This window comes from Bufo gargarizans, chromosome 5 (genome assembly GCF_014858855.1).
Source record: "Bufo gargarizans isolate SCDJY-AF-19 chromosome 5, ASM1485885v1, whole genome shotgun sequence".
Classification (NCBI taxonomy): domain Eukaryota; kingdom Metazoa; phylum Chordata; class Amphibia; order Anura; family Bufonidae; genus Bufo; species Bufo gargarizans.
Window position 1 is genome coordinate 57,567,846 of NC_058084.1, and position 19,440 is coordinate 57,587,285.

Below are 19,440 nucleotides of genomic sequence, written 5' to 3' on the forward strand. Positions count from 1 at the left end.
GATATTGATGACCTATCCTCCGGACAAGCAGTCCATATCAGATGAGTGGGGGTCAGACTCCCGGGACCCCTGTGATCAGCTGTTTGAAGAGGCTGTGGCCTCCTCCCAGCAGAGCAAGCACAGCGCCGTACACTGTAAAGAGGCTAAGCTTGGTACTGCAGCCCAGGTCCATTCACTCGAGGTGCCCCACCGATCTTATACTGATGACCTATCCTGAGCATAGGTCAATATTGTACTCCTGGAATACCCCTTTAATCCAGAATTTATGATAATCTAGCACTCCTTCCAGCACAGAACTGGATGATCATCTTGATTTTTCACATGAATCAGAAGTGCGCAGAGAACAATTTTCAAGATTTTCTGATTATTACAAAATGTGTCAGTGAATGGCGGAGTAGTCAGATCTCCTGTGTCCGGAGGGACCCGGAGGCAAAGACCGGTGGGGACCCAGGAGGGGGTGGAACGGCAGCAGCAGGGAATCAATGTGGTGAGTATTCATTATTTTTAGTTATTCTAACCCATTTTTTTTCTAATGTTTATAGAAACGTGCAGATAAAATTCAATTCTGAAGGTGGAAAGTCACTGATTTCATTATTAATGTATCGGCTACGCCTGGATTATATGTTCAGTGCGACACATCCATCATACGGCTTTATTCATGGGCGAGAGCGGCTTCTCTCAAGCGTCACAGCCCCGCCAATATTACCGAGAATATACAGAACGGTTCTAGCTGTGTTACCTCAAAGTCTTCTTTCTGGCTGCAGTGCAGTAATGGAGAGCGTGAGCACAGGATGTAGGAAACCACCGCCATCAGCAGGAAAGCTGGATGATTGGAAAACACATTATCAAACAGCTTCAGCCATTCTTCTCTTGTTAAAACCTCAGAAAAGAGAGTTTCCAGCAGAGGCCACGCATAAACCTGCACATCAGAGATACAAGACCGTTACCGAGAAGCATAGAACTATGACTGGATAGTCTTCCCCGTAGGTGGCAGTATTATAGCAGTTATATTCTTGTACATAGGAGGCTGTATTATAGCAGTTATATTCTTGTACATAGGAGGCAGTATTATAGTAGTTATATTCTTGTATATAGGAGCAGTATTATAGTAGTTATATTCTTGTACATAGGAGGCAGTATTATAGTAGTTATATTCTTGTACATAGGGAGCAGTATTATAGTAGTTATATTCTTGCACATAGGAGCAGTATTATAGTAGTTATATTCCTGTACATAGGAGCAGTATTATAGTAGTTATATTCTTGTACATAGGAGCAGTATTGTACTGGCAATGCCACTTCCTGCTCTGGTCCCAACAGTCATGTGATTGCTGGGGACAGGTCTCTGCATGAGCTGCTGGGTCAGCGCTGCAGTGAACAGACTTGTACAACATCGCTGGTGGGTGAATTCACCCTGTAACTGGGGCTTCCACATCAGCCCCAGTTATAGGAAAAAAAAATCAACAGTAAAAAAATTGTAATGTTTAAATGCCCCAAAGCTCTTGTATGACCTTATGAAGGTCAATGAGTGTATGTGCCCATATACATACACGTGTAAAATACCAGGGGTGTCCACTCAAACCTCTTTAGTTTTGTGATGTTTCCGGGGTCACGCCCCAAAGAAGTAGAATATATCATTAGCCATACATACAATAACATGGACATGTTAGGCGCAGACTGCGCTTGTTACCTGAGAGGTGACGTCATACTTCACAAAGTGCTGGAGAAGCTCCTTGTCATGATGAGCTAACACATTCTCAGCCATGCCAAGAATGTTGATTGGAGGATTCGGGAAGTACTCAAACCAATGCTGACACCAATTGGCTAACAAGAAAAAAAATATATATATAGAAAAAGTCCTAATACCTAACCGACAGAATTATGTATAATTTTCAAGAGGATTATAGGGACTAGTCAACAGGCTCGTTTGGGAACTGCATTATCATATAGTCTATTAGGAAATTCAGAGTTGATTGTAGGGGTTCCCTATTGAATAATCTTGTTGGCTAATTTGGAGGGGGGGCTACAAAAAAAAAATAACAAAAATCCTTCTCATTCTTAGGAGGATTCTGCATGTTCATGGCATACACAGACAAACCCAATGATATCAATGGAAACTGTGGTGTAATACTTTATCGCACCTGTGGTGGTGCTGCAGGGAAACTGAGCACCTCCTGCTGGGCTGCCCTGCACAGTAGAGACGATCGTTGGGATCCTGGTAGCAAGACAACTAGAGATGAGCAAAATCGACTTTGGATGGTACATCTGAAGTCGATTTGCTAAAAAACTTCATTGTAATACCGTACAGAGTTCCTGCTCCATACAGTATTAGAATGTATTGGCCCAGAAAAGCCCAAGTTATTACTTCGCAAAGTCTTGCGAGACTTCGTCTAATAACTTTGGGAATTATTACTGTAAAAAAACCTTGGTACCAAACTCTGGTTCCGTTCAAAGGTACCACTTGGAACAGAACCAGAGTTCAGTTAGAATGTTTTTTACAATAATAATACCCGAAGTTATTACACGAAGTCTCACAAAACTTTGCAAAGTAATAACTTCGGCTCAACGGAGCCAATACATTCTAATACTGTACGGAGCGAGAACTTCGTACAGTTTTACAATTAAGTTTTTAGCGAATCGACTTCGGATGTACCACCCGAAGTAGATTCGTTCATCCCTAAAAACAACTATAATCAGCTTATTGTGTACTTTTTAAATTAGGACATCTACATGCTGCACTAAAAGAGGCGGTGTCATGAGATATTGGTGACATATCGCTAGAATACTCTGGGACCTGCACCTACCGTAAGACACATTTCCCCCCCCCCCCCTCCCCCCCAAAGTGGGGGAAAAATGCCCCTGCGTCTTATGGGGCGAATACTAATGAAGCGCTTCCATTATGGAAGCGCTTCATTAGTACCGGAGAACCGGGAAGCGGTGAAGGCTCTGTATTCACAGCTTTCTGGTCCTCGGCTGTGAGCTGCGGTGCGTGCCAGTTCACAGCACAACAGACAGAGGAGGAGGAAGACGGAGCGCGGGCGGTGAGGAGCGGCGACGCCCGGAGCAGAAAAGGTAATTTTATTTTATAAAACATGAGGCGCTGAGGGCAATATGGAGATGATGGGGGCAATATGGACATGCTGGAGGCTGATATGGGGGCAATATAGAGATGCTGGGGCAATATGGGGCTGCTGGGGGCTAATCTGAGAGGCAATGGGGACTGCTGAGAGGCATGAGGCTCTTATCCGAGGTCTAATTGGGGGTCCGATCTGAGGCCTTGTGGGAGTCTGATTAACATTGGGGGTCTGATTAGTGGTCTGACCTGAGTTCTAATGAAAAATATTTTTTTCTTATTGTCCCCCTCTAAAACCTAGGTGCGTCTTATGGGCCGGTGTGTCTTATAGGGCGAAAAATACGGGTACGTATAAAACAGGGCCCCCAAAGCGAAGGAGAGCAAACTGCACATGTGTGGGGTGCTCTCCATTCACGTCTATAGGAGTTTCAAAAATACCCAAACGGGTGCGTTAGGCTATTTTTGAAAGTCCCATAGAATTGAATGGAGAGCGCAGCGCACATGCACGGTCACCTGTCTATTCATGTCTATGGGACTGCTGGAAATAGCCGATCCAGAAGTGTAAAGTGTATGGAGGTTGCGCTTTTGTTCACTTTGGGGGCCCTGTTCTAGAGATAGGGGGCGGGTCCCATCCCTGCACCTATCTGACATTGGTGGCATATCCTAGCGATATGCCACCAGTGGCTCAGATGAGACAACCCCTTTAAATCTCAATTTCTATGAAGGTTATGACTGTTTGCAGTCAACAAATGGAAATTTAGCTTTACAACTGAAATAAAGGGGTTGGCTCATCACTCAAGGGACTGTACGAGCATTTTCATTTTTTAATGCACATGGAATCCGACTACAATAGGGTCATCGTTGCAGTAAACCGCCAGTTTTCCCCTGTACATAATACTAATGCTCTTACTTATCACTGTGGCCACAACTTCAAAGCAGATGAGCTGGTTGTTCTGAAAAAGTTTTACAAATGGAAAGGCCAAGAGGGGCAAGTACTTTGTTTCTCCAAATATTGCAGACCAGTGCGCCAAGGTAGAGAGTGTCCTAGTGAGGAAACAAACACATTTACAAGGAGAACTCACAACTACACTGCATAAGGTCAGAACGATGATGCAAGTCTAAGTCTGCTCATTTTACATCACCCGTTTGCAATTTAGGGACAAAAAAAGAAATTCAAAGGGGTTTTCCAAAGAACAAATCTGAAGGGCTCCTTCATATGAGCGAGTTTTCCATCTGGATGCAATGCGTGTAGCAAATGCGTAGCATCCGTACTGAATCCCGACGCATTCATTTCAATGGGTCTGTGTACAATGAGCGTTGTTTTTCACGGATATCTCTGCAGCATGTTCTAACGCAGCCCTGGTTCTATAGAAATGAATGGGGCTTGAGTGGAAAACAGAAGGCGTCCAGATGCAATCCGTTTTTCATTGATAGTTGTTATTTTGTTATTCTTAAAGGTTATTGCACAAAGCGTGAAAAACGAATGCAATCTGAAGACAATCCTGGCAGAAAGAACGGAAGCACTGACTGCAATCACAGAAAAAAAAAAATGGATTCAACTCGCATGCAAAACCATCTTTTATTTTTTTTTCCTGAACAGATGCTGCAACATGCTGGACATTGATGGCCATCAATGTCAGAAATGGTGCGGATTCCATGTCTGAGACCTGCTCCCATCTCCAAAACAGGCCCCCCGAGGCCCCACCCCAAAGTAAACAGAGAGAAGATGCGTAAGCACCCTCTGGCTATTTTCGGCATTTCCATTGCAATGGATGGTGGTCTCACTACCCCGTGTGCTCTTCTTTCATCGCTATGCCAAAGCGCCGAATGGAAAGCATGCCAAACATGCACGGTGCAAACTTCTTCACTTCGAGGGTCCTGTTCTGGAGATCGGAGGGGGTCCCACAGGTGAATCTGAAGTTGATAGCATACCCTAGCAATATACCATCAATGTCTAAGACTGACCAACCACTAAAGGGTCCATTCACACGTCCGCATTTTGCGGACCCATTCATTTCTATGAGGCAGCATGATGTGCTGCCCGGACACGGAAGTGCGGACCCGCACTTCCGGGTCAGCAATTCCGTTCCCGAAAAAAAATAGAACATGTTCTATTCTTGTCCGCAATTGCGGACAAGAACAGGAATATTCTATTAGTGCCGGCAATGTGCGGTCTGCGGAACGCACATTGTCGCTGTCCGTGTTCTGCGGAACCGCAAAACACGTTGTGGACGTGTGAATGGAGCCTTAAGCTGTATCCACACTAAAGGGAATAAGTGTTTGTTCAGTGGGGGGGGGGGTGCTCAGATGATTGCTCAGCCACAGCAATAAAACCCCCTGTAAAAACAAGTCATGGGGTAATGTCTACATTGCAGGTCCACTAAAGAGGAAACTATTATCTACTGGATAGAATTCAGCCCGCCACCTTACAGTTCTTACCTCTGTAATACCCTCAATAGCTTTCTACTCTTGAGGGGGTATTCCTGGTGAAGCAGGACGTACTGGGGGTGTGTGCCCTTGTCGGTGAGGCTGCTGAAGGCGGCATGGTTCTCGGGCAACTGGAGCAGGGAACGCCAGATGAACATCCTGCATGAACAATAAAAGCACAGCCCTTAATGACAAAGCGCTGAAAAACATCCCATACAGACAAATCCGTCACTGGAATCTACAGCTCACGGAAATGGTACCGACTGAAATTCATGGGCAGCATGAGGACATATTCACAATTTGGTGAAAATCAGTTCCATTCATTTCTTGTTTATGTGGAAAGCACATGGATTTCTGCAATCGCCAATCAGATGAACGCTCATGACATAAGGCTAGTTTCGCTCTAGTGTTCAGAGATCCGGCAGGAACTAAAACCGCTGCGTGCAGCCTGCCGGACCTCCGAGTGCTGGTGTTAAACTATCCTAATGACAGGGGCTCGAATACATTTCTGCTTACCTGTATTTTGCTGGATACTCTCCAAAACCCTTCAGTATGGCTCGGAGCCTTGGCTTGCTCAGTCCACTTTGCAACTCATTCTGTATTTTAGAAAAAGAGCGTTTATTGCATTGCAAAGATGACCGGCGGCGGCTTCTATTCTAAACGATAGACTTTGTGGATCCAGGTTAGGTTCTGTTCACAACAATGTTCTATTGATAACAGTGCACAATGAGCCTAACTGACCCCACTTGCTTATAATGGGGTCCATTCGGTTCTGACAAAGTGTCCATTAAATAGAATGGAGCCCGCAACGCTAATGTAAAAATCAAACCAAAAAAATGGGTCGTCCAGGAATACAAAAACAGAGCTGCTTTCTTTCAAAAGCCACAGCACATCTGCCCACAATTGCGGTATTTCAGTTCTGCTCCACTCACGTTAATACAGCTAAACTGTCAGACTCATCCTGTGTGGGGCTGTTTTCGGAAAAAAAGCAGACTTGATTTTCCAATCCTGTACAACCATTAACAAACTGCGGCCCGATCCCACTGATAACACAAGGAAGCCCCAGGGTTTTATTAATAAACCCTAATGTATTCACACGCGGTAAAACAGCGAGAGCTGCATTATGGCACACTGCATGGAAATGCATTCTCTGCCGCAGCTTTAAAGGGCATCTGTCAGCAGTTTTGCACCTATGACACTGGCTGACCTGTTACATGTGCGCTTGGCAGCTTAAGGCATCTGTGTTGGTCCCAGGTTCATATGTGCCCGCATTGCTGAGAAGAAAAGTTCTAATTTAGGCTACTTTCACACTTGCGTTCAGAGCGGATCCGTCTGGAGTCTGCCCAGACGGATCCGCTCATATAATGCAGACGATGGGATCCGTTCAGAACGGATCCGTCTGCATTATATTGTAGAAAAAATTCTAAGTGTGAAAGTAGCCGCAGACGGATCCGTCCAGACTTTACATTGAAAGTCAATGGGGGACGGATCCGTTTGAAAATTGAGCCATATTGTGCCAAATTCAAACGGATCCGTCCCCATTGACTTACATTGTAAGTCTGGACGGATCCGTTTGCCTCCGCACGGCCAGGCGGACACCCGAACGCTGCAAGCAGTGTTCGGGTGTCCGCCTGCTGAGCAGAGCGGAGGCCAAACGCTGCCGACTGATGCATTCTGAGCGGATCCGCATCCACTCAGAATGCATTGGGGCAGTACGGATGCGTTCGGGGCCGCTTGTGAGAGCCTTCAAACGGAACTCACAAGCGGAGCCCCGAACGCAAATGTGAAAGTAGCCTTATGCAAATGAGCCTCTAGAAGTAACGGAGGCATAGCCATTACACCTAGAGGCTCTGCTCTCTCTGCAACTGCCGCGGCCTCTGCAACTGCCGGGCCAGGCACTAAAAACATCATCACTCCTGGTCCTGGCTTATAACGTCAATCAAAATACAGAGGGAACAGCAGTGGCAGAGAGAGCTGAGCCTCTTGGTGTAACGGCAACGCCCCCGTTGCTCTTAGAGGGTCATTTGCATATATAAAAAAAAATTCAGCAATGTGGGGACATGGGACCAACACAGATGCCTTCAGCTGCCAAGCGCACATGGAACAGTTTGATATGTCCAAAACTGCTGACAGATGCCCTTTAACAAGATTGCATTTAATGTTCTTTCTGGAACACCATTCCACCATGCGTGAATAGGTCAGAACAAGTATTCCATGCTCCCATCCAACGACAGAAAGCTTGAGAGATTTGAACAATGGTGAAAGTATAGTAGACACCTCTTTGTTCTCAGACATGTCACATTCATCTGGCTGCAGATACTTAGTCTTCACTACTTCTTGTTTGGACTTCCAAGGCCGGCATGGTCGTCCAGCTGAAACGTTCACTTTCTCGCTCGTGGTTCCAGACTTATTAGCTGTAGAGTCTTTGTCTTTAGTTAAGTCCACTACTTTTACTAGCGGTGGGGGTGGCTGAAATTAAGCACAGGGATTAGTAATTGCATCTCCGACCGCAAATGCCGAGAGGATCAATGGAAAAGGGCTCTCCCGGGAATGATCTTGGTCCTACCTTATTGATTTCTTTGGTCAAAGCTTGCACGTTGTACAGGTTTATGCTGCCATTTTCCAAGATGCTGGCGATGTATCGACCGTTAGGACTTACGGATGATGTTACTATGCCTTCATCATGACTTCCAATGTCAAACACAAGTTTGCAGGTCTGAATATTGATGAATCTCATTATTCCATCTTGACTTAAAACCCCTAAGACCTGAAAAAATGAATATGTGATACTTTCAGTAACAGTCTCGTAGAAGAGAGGCAATCTGCTAAACTAAACCTGCTAGACTTTTGGCTCAATTTGCTCCACAACACAAGTGCGCTTGCCTTGTATCAGATTTATTATGTGTTTTAGACACTTTTTGACCCTCACTAGACAGTTCTGAATAGCAAAAGGAGGCCCGGCTTAGAGGAGTCTTACTTTATACCAAACTGTTGGTGAAATTTAGGTGCAAAAAAAGAATTTTTTCTAACATGTCTAGGAAGATGCACCACATTTATCACACAGAGGGGGAGATTTATAATCTTCCTTGCGCCTGAAAAGTTATGTTAAAGGGTAACGGTCATGTTTTCATTTAAAAAAAAACAGCATTATCCATAAAGCAATCTTTAGTTTCTTCACATACCACTGTTTTCCTTGAGTTTTCCCTTAGTTACGGCTGTTTAAACATTTACAATATGAGGACCTTCTCAAGATGGCTCCTCTGCCAGTTCTCTGAGGCCAAAACTGCTTTCTCTCACTTCCCATACACACTTGCTGTAGCCAGCAGCTCCCTGCCAGCCAATCAAATTGGATTACTGAGAGACACGCCTCCTCACTCTGAAGCCTAAAGAAGACATGCAGTGTGAAGAACCGCCCCTCTGTCTTCTGTTTATACTGAAACGAGGACAGACCAGCCCTAGCAACGGGCAGTGGAAAGGGACAGGGGACATTAATGAAAGCTGTTATTATAAGGCAATTACAGATCTTTTAACAATCATTGACAGACTAACTCAGGTATACATGCCTAGCTCTAATAAACTAGCAAATAAAGAAAAAATATGACAGTTACCCTTTAAAAAGTCTCAAACTGTGTGTTTGCAACTTTTTAGAAAATAGTCGCAAGTGGCATTTAAAATTTCTAATTAGGCGCACCGATTGCCGGAGGAAGTGCCTAATTTATGACGAGGCCTGCACCCTCTCATAAATTAGGCATGTCCTCTGGCAGCGCAGGGGATATCAAGATCCCCAGAGTGCACTGCTGGAACATTTAGCACATCTTCTGCCTGGTACATCATTACATAATAAATGTATGATCACTGTGAGTCAAACAAACGGGACTCCCACTGTATAGGAGTTGCTGAGTCCTCTGTGTGAATGGAGCGGCAATGCACATTCACAACTCTATGCACTTCTACGAGATTGCTGGAGATAGCGGCACGCTGCACTTGTCAACTCCATACAAGTGAAAGAAGTGGTGGTTATGCATGGGCACTAACACTCATTCACAAAGACTTGGGGACCCTCATTCTACTGATAGGTAAGGTTCCCAGCGATCATATATTTATCCTCTATCCTGCGATTTCAAAAAATGGTTCATGGGTCAACCCCTTTAATACAGTAGCAATAATAAATCTCCCTTAAAGGGGTTATCCCATGACTAGTTAAAATGAAAAACAGACATCATACAGGACATAATCTCTTTCTAACGAAGCTAGAACCAGCACTGTACCTCACATGGATCCAGACATCTCCCCATTCATTGCTCTGTTACATTTATATCAAGCTGACAGCTGAAGGGGAGTGTCTTTTTTGCTGCAGCTAAGGGGGCGTGTCCATGATCTACCTATCACAGCTCAGGGGAGTGTCTGTTCTACTGAAGCTCAGGGGGCGTGTCTCAGCTCTCCCTATCACAGCTCAGGAGGCAGTTGAAGGATGGAACTGAGCATGTGCGGCCTTCTCAGTGAGCAGGACAAAGAAATAATAAAATAAAAAACACACAGCAGGTGGCGCTGTACAGATACATTTTATTGAATAGCTCGGTGGCTGTGCTAAATTTTTAATTATATGTTATTACAAAAGTATTCAGATCCAGCTGCTGGGTTGAAAACTGTAAAATATTTTTCGGGGGACAACTCCTTTAATCTTCCGCCAGTCATTCCAGACTTCACTTCCGATATGCCAATTATCCTAAGAAAAGCTGAGATTAACTAGGCAATCAGCAGATGGACAATCACCAAGAATAACTTCTGATGTCCCTACACTTGTATCTCTGGGTGGCACTCAAAAGCCTGAAGGAGACGTGGTTTTGGATTAGATTATTGTGGAATTAGTACATACTGTATAAAGAACTAATAACTGCATGACAGTGCAGATCAAAACCAGCAAAGGGCAGAAGAGAGCTACTTTCTCCAAAAGCTTTGAAACCGAGTTGCACTACCATATGCACCACAGGACAAGATGTGGGCACTCACCTGGCTGGAGCCACCATCAAAGCTATCAGGAAGGAACTCCAACTGGCGCACGCTGCGCACCGTACTGGGCATCTGGATAATCCTGAACAGCTGCTTGGAGCTCAAGCACCACAGATGCAGGTTGTTGGATTTTCCTCCGGCGGCCAACATCCTCCCGTCCCTGCAGCAGAGAGAAGAACATTATCACGACTTGTTCCCAGAGACACCAGGGAATGTACTATAATCCTCGAAATATAAAAGTTCTATATAGTGGTTTCTCTATAATTTTACTAAAAATACCTAAAACATTGCACCAACGTTCCCTTCCTGTCTAGCAAATATACCTTGTAATGGCAAAAGCTTTATACTGGAAAACCGATCCACCCTCTGGCGCTGGCAGCTGGTATTTGCAGGTGAGGGTATCACTTTCCCAGGCAAAGATGGAATTATCTTTAAAGCAACTCAGGATTGTATTACTTAACGGTAGGAAAAATACCTGTAAAAAAAAAATAATAAAAAAGTAAAAAATTAAAAATAAATTGCTACAGTGAAATAGAATAGACAAAAAGGCACAAAGGAATCCAGCAGGGGGCGCTCACACATCTACCATCACTACTGCATTCAGTACATTGGTAACAAAAAAAAAAATATGATGCCACATTTAGTAATACATACTGTACAGAAGTGTCATGTGCTCGCTCACCTTTTGTATCCCTACTGACTGGAGAACGTTCAGCTTCCGTTTTCTCTGGAAGGTGTCCAAGTCCCAGAGCTGAGCGGTCTCGCTGGATGTTGTGACGCCATACCTGCCTGAGCCATGTACGGAGATGGATGTGATGGTAGAATCGTGTCCACGCATCCAGCTCACCAGCTCCTTGTTGTCTAAAGCCAAAACAAGTGATGAGTGCAATGTCCGACCCATGCATCCTAAGCGGAGGGACCTTTCCCCAGGCAGCACCCTTTAAAAAGGATCTAAGGTGCTCATAGCTTTGTCCCATTGGTGTGGCATCCAAACTCCTGCTCCTGAATGCTAATCACGGCCAATGCTGACCTGAGCGGCCAAGAAGTACCACGTGGACATGGCCGAGGCTCCTTTTAGCACACGTTTCCCCGACTAGGACAAGCGCCATAATTAGCATATAACATATGCTCACTGACAGAGCTCGCCACCCAGCTTTCCTAGATGCCTGAATGGAAAACTTGGCTTTTTGTGCATTGATACATGAAGACGGGATAAAGAGGACCCGTCGCCTCTCCTGACATGTCTGTCTTAGTAACTACTTGCATCCCCCATATAATAATAATTCCAAAGCATAGGACCACGTTGTGCCGTTCCTTTATTATTCCTTCAAGAAGTTTGCAATAAAGTCATATTTTTATTTTTATTTTTTCAGACACTGTTGCCATATGAGGGCTTTTAGTTTGTGGGGCGCATTGTATTTTTTAGCGAGGACATTTTGGGGCAGGCCTGAGGAGTCAGTACGCTAAAGTTCTGACTCTGACTTCTGCATTTTATCATACTCGGACTCCAACTCCTTCAGAAATGGCCAATAACTTGAAATGCTCCACTGCTCATATTAGGGGGGCTGCCTGGCTGAAAATGGGGATATGTCTGGGTCAAGCTCTGATCCCGGACAACCCCTTTAAACCATATTTATTGGAATACAGAAATGTATAAAATTTCATGAATTGTAAGTAAATATGCAGTGCGCTATGCTTTAATAACTCGAAAACACTTGTTATACAAAAAGGCTATGTACACCTTTGGGGGGCAATTTTTTTTTTTATTATTGCCTTGTACGCTTTTTGAGATAAAAATATTTGTATTGTTTTGTTTTTTTGCCTTCCTCTGGATCAACTTGCAGGATAACAGGCTGAACTGGATGGACAGATGTCTTTTTCAGTCTTATATACTATGTTACTATGTTTTATTAAAGAAATATGCCATCCTTTTTTTCTGTACAGAGCCGAGATGCTCTAGTAGCAACCTTTGGATTTTCTGTCAGACCAGGAGCAGATGGACTCCTTACCTCTGCTCTCTGACATTATAAAACACCCATTATAGCCGAGTCCTTATCTTACTGATAAGAATGGGGCTCAAATAAGCGTTTATGACTTTTTAGTAATTTAGAGATAAGGTTTTGGCGGAAACTGAAAGTACCAGTCACACAGCTAGAAAAAACGTTAACGCTTTGTGACAGAAATGCTCAATATTTTTAATAAAGGCCAATTGAAAAAATTATTTTGAGCCAAAAATTTATAACATGCAATCATAAGAAAAAAAAAAAAATTGCCTCTGAAGGTTTCATAGCTTTTAATAATCGTACGATATCTATGAATTTGTCCACAGAAAAAGCTCTATAGATATGTCCTGGAGATGCAGAGAATGATACTGAGAATAATGCTGCCATATTCAGTGCTGCCATAAAGTGTCTGGGAATAAATAACTTCTCCCAGGTTCTTGCAGCCTCTCTGCTGTGGAAAGATTCTTCCTTACCGGCTACTCGCAGCTCAGGTCCTGCCCTCTGGCTCCCGTGTGTCCATCTTCCGGTCCGCAGCTTGTTTTCTTCCTCTCCACCATCATCATCATCTCCTCTGCAGCCAATGACTGGAATTAGTGTTGACCTGACCACAAGAGACACATCACCACTGGAGCCAGTGATTGGATGCAGTGGAGAAGACAATCATGCCCATGGCGGGAAGGAACTAAACAAGCTGCAGACCGGAAGATGGACACGCGGGGGCCAGCATGCAGGGGGGTGTAGGTATGATTCTTTCCATAGCAGAGGCAGGCTGTCGAAATACGCAGGAGGCGTCATTCAGAGAGTAATATTGTCTGCATGGGCGTTTTTGCGACCTCCTGTAATCCGTGCCACAGAAATCGGAAACTGTGCCGCTTCTGCTTAGGATCGGAAGAAAATAGTGGCGTGGACCCATGAAGTCCCATGTGAGACGAGGCCTGACAATGACGCACTGCAAGGTTCACATATTACCTGTGTCAAAACACTTGACAGAATAATCGGCCAAAGCCACGAGGAATTCCGATTTCCTATGCAGATTAAACGCCAGAGCAGTGCAGGCCTGCTGCGTTCTCTGCACGAGATCGAACCTGAGAGAGAAGGGAAAAAAATCATCATTTTATTATTATTATTATATAGAGGTATTAGCAAGTTCATTACTTAAAGGGGTTTCCCAGAACTTTAAAGGGAGTCTGTCACCAGCATTTCACTTTTTTAACCCTTCCCACAGCTCCCTAGCATGCTTACAGTTAATCAAAACGTTACCTCTGGCATCTTTCCTGCTCTTATAAATCCATCAAAAACGATCTTTATAACATATGCAAATGAGGGCTCGCAAGTGCCCAGGGGCGGCGTTACCCTCTTAGGTGCCCTGCTTGCTCAGCCTTTTCATTGCGTCCCCCCGCCCCTTCCTACCCTCTGCCCGCCCATCCTTTCCCTCTGACCGCCTTTCTCATAGCTTGTTATTCCGCCGATATCCCGCGCCTGCGCACTCTTTCCTTTGGCCGGCGCATGCGCACTGCGATGCCCATTCCTTGTATGGCATTACAGTAATTAATGCGCATGCGCCTGCGCCGGCCAAAGGAATGAGTGCGCAGGCGCGGGATCTCGGCGGAATAACAAGCTATGAGAAAGGCGGTCAGAGGGAAAGGATGGGCGGGCGGAGGGACGCAATGAAAAGGCTGAGCAAGCAGGGAAGCTACGAGGGTAACGCCGCCCCTGGGCACTTGCGAGCCCTCATTTGCATATGTTATAAAGATTGTTTTTGATGGATTTATAAGAGCAGGAAAGATGCCAGAGGTAACGTTTTGATTAACAGTAAGCATGCTAGGGAGCTGTGGGAAGGGTTAAAAAAGTGAAATGCTGGTGACAGACTCCCTTTAATACTGATGACCTATACTTTGGATAAGCCACAGCTATTAGATCGGTGGGGGTCCAACTACAGGTGCCCCAGCCGACCAGCTGTTTAGGCTAAATGCACACGATCAGGATTTTTTGTGCGGATTTGCATGCGGAAAATCCGCACCGTAGGTCATGTACATTGTATTCTATGAGAATTTTAAATTCTCATGCACACGATGCAGAATTTTTCCGCCCGGATTTTGACCTATGGTGCAGATTTTAAAATACGGAGCATGTCAATTTATTTTATTTTTCCTGTCCGGATTTTCTCTATTCACTTCAATGGGGACAGTAAAATCAGCATGCGGAAAATCCGCACCAATTGATGCGGATTGACTGTACGAATTTCCCTGCGAGCATCTGCGGATTTCAGTGCAGATGGTCTGCACATAAATCCTGAACGTGTGCATTTACCCTTAAAGGGAACCTGTCAGCAGCAAAAAAACACACCAAACAGCCAGCAGTACCTTTAAGTAGCTAATGATGATTTTCTTCCTGCAGTCAGATGCAGTAAATGCAGGAAAAACTGTTGTTTTATCCTCCATCCGCGCTATTTTTGAGTCACACTTGAAGTCAATGGGGCAGCGGCCTCCTTGCTTCAAGTCAAGGTAACCGCGTCCTCTTCCCTGCCTCTTCGTCTGTGACTGACCGCGCTTATGCAGAGAGTTTGGCTTGCTTTGCCGAACAGCCGGCTCTCAGTCACAGGAGAAGGGGCAGGGAAGGGGACGCGGTTACCTCGACTTGAAGCAAGGAGGCCGCTGCCCCATTGACTTTAAGCCTGACTCGAAAATAGCGCGCTCTGGGGATAAATTCAGGATTACTTACCGGTAATCGTTTTTCCATGAGCTCATGACAGCACCCTTGAGAGACCGTCTCCATCCAGGACAGGAACTTTCGTGGAGAGCTTTTAAGGACCAGTTAATTGCGAGAACTTGTCCTAAACACTGTATAGAGCGTTGTCCATAGGCACATCCACGGATGCCTGCAGGCTGGCTGGGATCCTTCTGATAAGATTTAAAACCCACAGGTCGGGTCTCTGCCGGCATCCCACTATGGAAGAAGGATGTTTCTCCCTCATTTCCAAAACGCTGGTTACCGGAACCACATGCGTTCCAAATCCTGGAAGTTGTGTGACGCAACTTCCGGTTCACGCATGGAGCACGCTCAGAAAAGCTCAGCCCCCCCCCGCCTCTGTAAGCTACTAGAGGCCAGGAGGAAGAAAGACTAGGCCCCGGACCTTCCAAAACACCGCCAGGAGGGTCCGGCGTGCCGGCATTACCTCCCAGTAACACCGACTCTACATGCAACAGTCCGAGACCCAGAAGGATGGTCCCAGACTTAGCAGGCGGCTCCTAGTGGAGTCTTACACGTAACCCCTTATTCTGAAACACTTGCGGGGTTCCTGCAGCCTAATCTTTAGCTCTCCACTATATCCATAGGACAGGAAACAGGAACTGGTGCTAGAGGGGCAGAGCCCCTCCTATAAAGCTCTCCACAAAAGTTCCCGTTTCCTGTCCTGGATGGAGGCGGTCTCTCAAGGGTGCCGTCATGAGTGTAAGGGAAAAGAATGTTTTTTCCTGCTTTTACCGCATCTGACTGCAGGAAGAAAATCATCATTAGAAACACACTGTCGGTGGTTTGGGGTGGTTTTTGCCGCCAACAGGTTCCCTTTAACCTCTTAGCGAATTATGACGTACAGTTACGTCATAATGCCTGAGGGGATGTATGGAGCATACACGGCAGGTGCCAGCAGTATCATACAGCCAGCCCCCGCCCGCACTAACAGAAAGCGGCGATCGCGCAGCCCGCGTCATTTAAAGGGAGTCTGTCAGCACATTTACCCCTGTACTAGGGGTACTAGGCCCCTAAGGGGGCTAATAGTTATTTATTTTTTATTTTTTTGTGAAAAATTTTTAAAAGACACCAATATATTAAAAGTTTCATTCACCCCCACTTTTACATATAAAAAAATATATAAACAATAGAAAAATAAACATTAGGTATTGCTGCTTCCGAAAATGTCTAAACTATTAAAAAATTCCTGTACGAAAATAAAAATAGCCTTTTTTTGTCATGAAAAAAAATTAAGTCGTGCACAAAAAACAAGCCCTCCTCCAGCTCTGAAGACCGAAGTGTAAAAAAGTTATGGCTGTCAGCATATGCCAATGCAAAGAATGTTTTGATTTTTTCAAAGGTTTTAGTTTTTTTAAAGTAGTAAAACAAAAGAAAACTCGGTATCGCCGCATTCGCATTGAGCTGCAGAATAAGGGCGTCGGGTCATTTTTGGCGCCCACTGAACACTGATGTCAAAACCCCCAAAACCTTGGTGGAATTCAGTTTTTTTGGTTTTTTTTCAATTTTGCCACACGAAAACGTTTTTTCCCAGTTTTTCAATACGAGATATGGTAAATTAAATGGTGGCATTAAAAAATGCATCTTGTCCTGCAAAAAAATAAACCCTCCTATAGCTACGTGAACGGAAAAATATACATAAGTTCTGGTTATTGGAACGTGGGGAGGAAAAAATCCAAAAATGAAAACAGGCCTCGACGCCAAAAGGTTAAAGGGGACACTGTGCTTAAGCGAGCGCTGCAGTCTTTTCATTAGCAGGCACAGCGCCAAACATTCTGTAGTGCCAGTGCTTGATACTAGTCCTACCTCTTTCCCATTCATTTTAGGCCTCATGCACACGACCGTGTCCGTATTGTGGTCCGCAAACCACGGCTCCGCGATAACCTTCTGTGTGCAATCTGCAGTTTTCTCAATCCCATTACTAGAAATTATTCTTGGCAACAATACGGACAAGAATAGGACAAGTTCTACAATGTGCGGAACAGAAACATGGATGCAGACAGCACAAGGATGACATCCGTGTGCGGTCCGGTTTTATTTTGCGGACCCATAGAAATGAATGGGTCCGTGTTCAATCCACAACAAATGCAGATCAGACAGGGATGCACAATACGGTCGTGTGCATGATGTCTTTATAGGAGGGAGCTGCTGGGCTGCTCAAATGCTTCCGTAACTTCCATAGAGCTGTAGAGGGTGGAGCGCTGTGTATACGCGGTTTCACCAGAGGACGCTCACCTGTTTCTATTGAGGTTGAAAAGATAGATACTTCCTAAATGATCTCCAGCAAGGAAGCAATCTCCAGAGCTGTCAAACGCAACCTGTAAAAACCGCATCGTCTTGGCCTGGGAACCGCCAGCTCCATGGAGGACGTTCACTATAATCCTGCAATGAAAGAAAAAAGGTACAATTCATACGTCCATCTATACACAGCAGGAGACTATTCACACCTGCAGAACTTTCTATAGCATGGATTTATGTAAGCCCCATTCAGGTGAATTACAAAATTGTAGAAATTTCCACAATAAATCTGCTGTAAGCATACCCCGATGATGTCGTACAGCAACTAAAACCAAGAGCGCTGTCCACCACCCAACACTTCCAGTCCCCCCCCGGTCACCTCCTGCATGGACAGGGTCACGGACGCCCCCTGCAGCCACTGACCTCAGCAGGGACATGTCCCTAAATAGAGATGTCATTGCTGGGAGCGCTGCACGGACATCGCTCAGCGGGTGCACTCACCCATCGTTCGCGGACGGCGTCGGCTTCCTGTGCCAGATCTTTCCCGTCTCTTTGCTTCCCAGGTCCGTGGTCTGCATGACGCCAGATGGAAAAGGAAGAACTCGCAGGTTTTCTGAGCTGAGGAGGAGCTGCAGGGACATAGACATTAGGATATGGCTTCATTCTGTACAATGTGTCGAAAAAGTGCATCGCAGAGCACAGTGCATGCTGGGGGTTGTAGTACGGCAATCAGTTAGCGAGCCATAGGTTGGGATCACAGCTTTAGAGAGACGTTTAGTCGGCACAACTTTCCCAGGCTCCTGAACGGCACGTCTGATTAGTTATAGAACAATGCATCTGCGGATCCCAGGCCACGGCATTACCAGCCACGCCAGGCGCTCAGGACCCTGGGAAAGCTGGGTGACAACACTTATGAGCGCTGTAATGGCAGCCATATTGGTTGTCACCCAGCTTTCTGAAGCACAGATGGGACTGGAGGTCGTTAAGTCATGAAATCATAATAAAGTACAACAATTTTATTGATTCTAACGCTATATTGTCATATCCCTATATATGTGCTGTATTACAGGATGTCTGCCTGTGCTCTGGGGCACTGTAACTGTATATACAGTCGTGCGTTAGTGTGTCCTGGTCGTGTGTACGGTACCTGGTCTTGCAGCGGTTGTGAGGACACTCGGGGGTAACACAGACTGTAGGTATATGGGACGCGCTGGCCCCGCCCCCTGCCCGGACCCTACCTACACCTGTGCAGTCGCCGGGCAGCGCAGCGGGAACGTAAGCCACGCCCCCTGAGATAAACGCCTATAAAAACTCTGCCTTCTAGCCGCTTGGAATCCTGGGTAATCCTTACTTTCTTCAGCGAGACGGACACGTGACGTAATGCTGACCGTTATAACCATAGAGAGTGAAGGACGTATGGGACAGTACACGCCTCTCCAGGGCCGCCATCTTAACTCCGGGAAATTTGCCAGTAGTGTAGGTAAATAATGATACAGTCTTTATAGTCATGTTCCAGGGTCAGGGCGCCCCTATATACAGACTGGAGGGGAGATGGGTAGAGTTGTAAACATTGGTCAAAAGTAGAGCAAGGGACTGCATAGCAACCAATCATGTGGTGGCTTACATTTTGTAAAGGACCTTTGAGAAATGAAAGCTGTAATCTGATTAGTTGCCATTAGCAACTACATTTCTATGGTGACGCCGTTCTTGTGACAACCAACAATGGAGCAAATAGGCATCATATTTATTCATCTAGTTTGTGAAATGTGTTCCTCATAACTGCAATGCTTGAAATGAAGTAGTCTGTGTGGCCAAACTACCCAAAGTGTACAGATAGCAAATGTTGACTTAATCATGTCGACAGATCCCAGATAAATTGCAATAAGATGCAAAATATATAAAAATAACAATTTTCAAAAAGTCACATTGAAAAATAAAGTTC

General features: G+C 45.2%; 1 protein-coding gene across 2 annotated transcripts in view; it reads right to left on the bottom strand.

The window, feature by feature from the left end:
* Positions 1–18,782, bottom strand: part of TBC1D31 (TBC1 domain family member 31) — a 29,640-nt gene extending 10,858 nt beyond the window's left edge. The window contains exons 1-14 of one of the 2 annotated variants that reach the window (XM_044293370.1): positions 18,646–18,782; positions 18,000–18,116; positions 17,496–17,642; positions 13,482–13,597; positions 11,192–11,370; positions 10,833–10,984; positions 10,510–10,669; positions 8,066–8,266; positions 7,777–7,968; positions 6,016–6,095; positions 5,512–5,658; positions 3,983–4,116; positions 1,690–1,823; positions 740–919 (exon numbers count right to left, since the gene is read on the bottom strand). In XM_044293370.1, coding sequence (XP_044149305.1) covers positions 740–919; positions 1,690–1,823; positions 3,983–4,116; positions 5,512–5,658; positions 6,016–6,095; positions 7,777–7,968; positions 8,066–8,266; positions 10,510–10,669; positions 10,833–10,984; positions 11,192–11,370; positions 13,482–13,597; positions 17,496–17,642; positions 18,000–18,076 — 1,899 coding nt within the window. In that variant the 5' untranslated portion in view covers positions 18,077–18,116; positions 18,646–18,782. Of the gene's footprint in view, positions 1–739; positions 920–1,689; positions 1,824–3,982; positions 4,117–5,511; positions 5,659–6,015; positions 6,096–7,776; positions 7,969–8,065; positions 8,267–10,509; positions 10,670–10,832; positions 10,985–11,191; positions 11,371–13,481; positions 13,598–17,495; positions 17,643–17,999; positions 18,128–18,645 lie in introns of both variants that reach the window. The other variant, XM_044293369.1, reaches the window with a different exon arrangement.
* Positions 18,783–19,440: the final 658 nt, after the last annotated feature.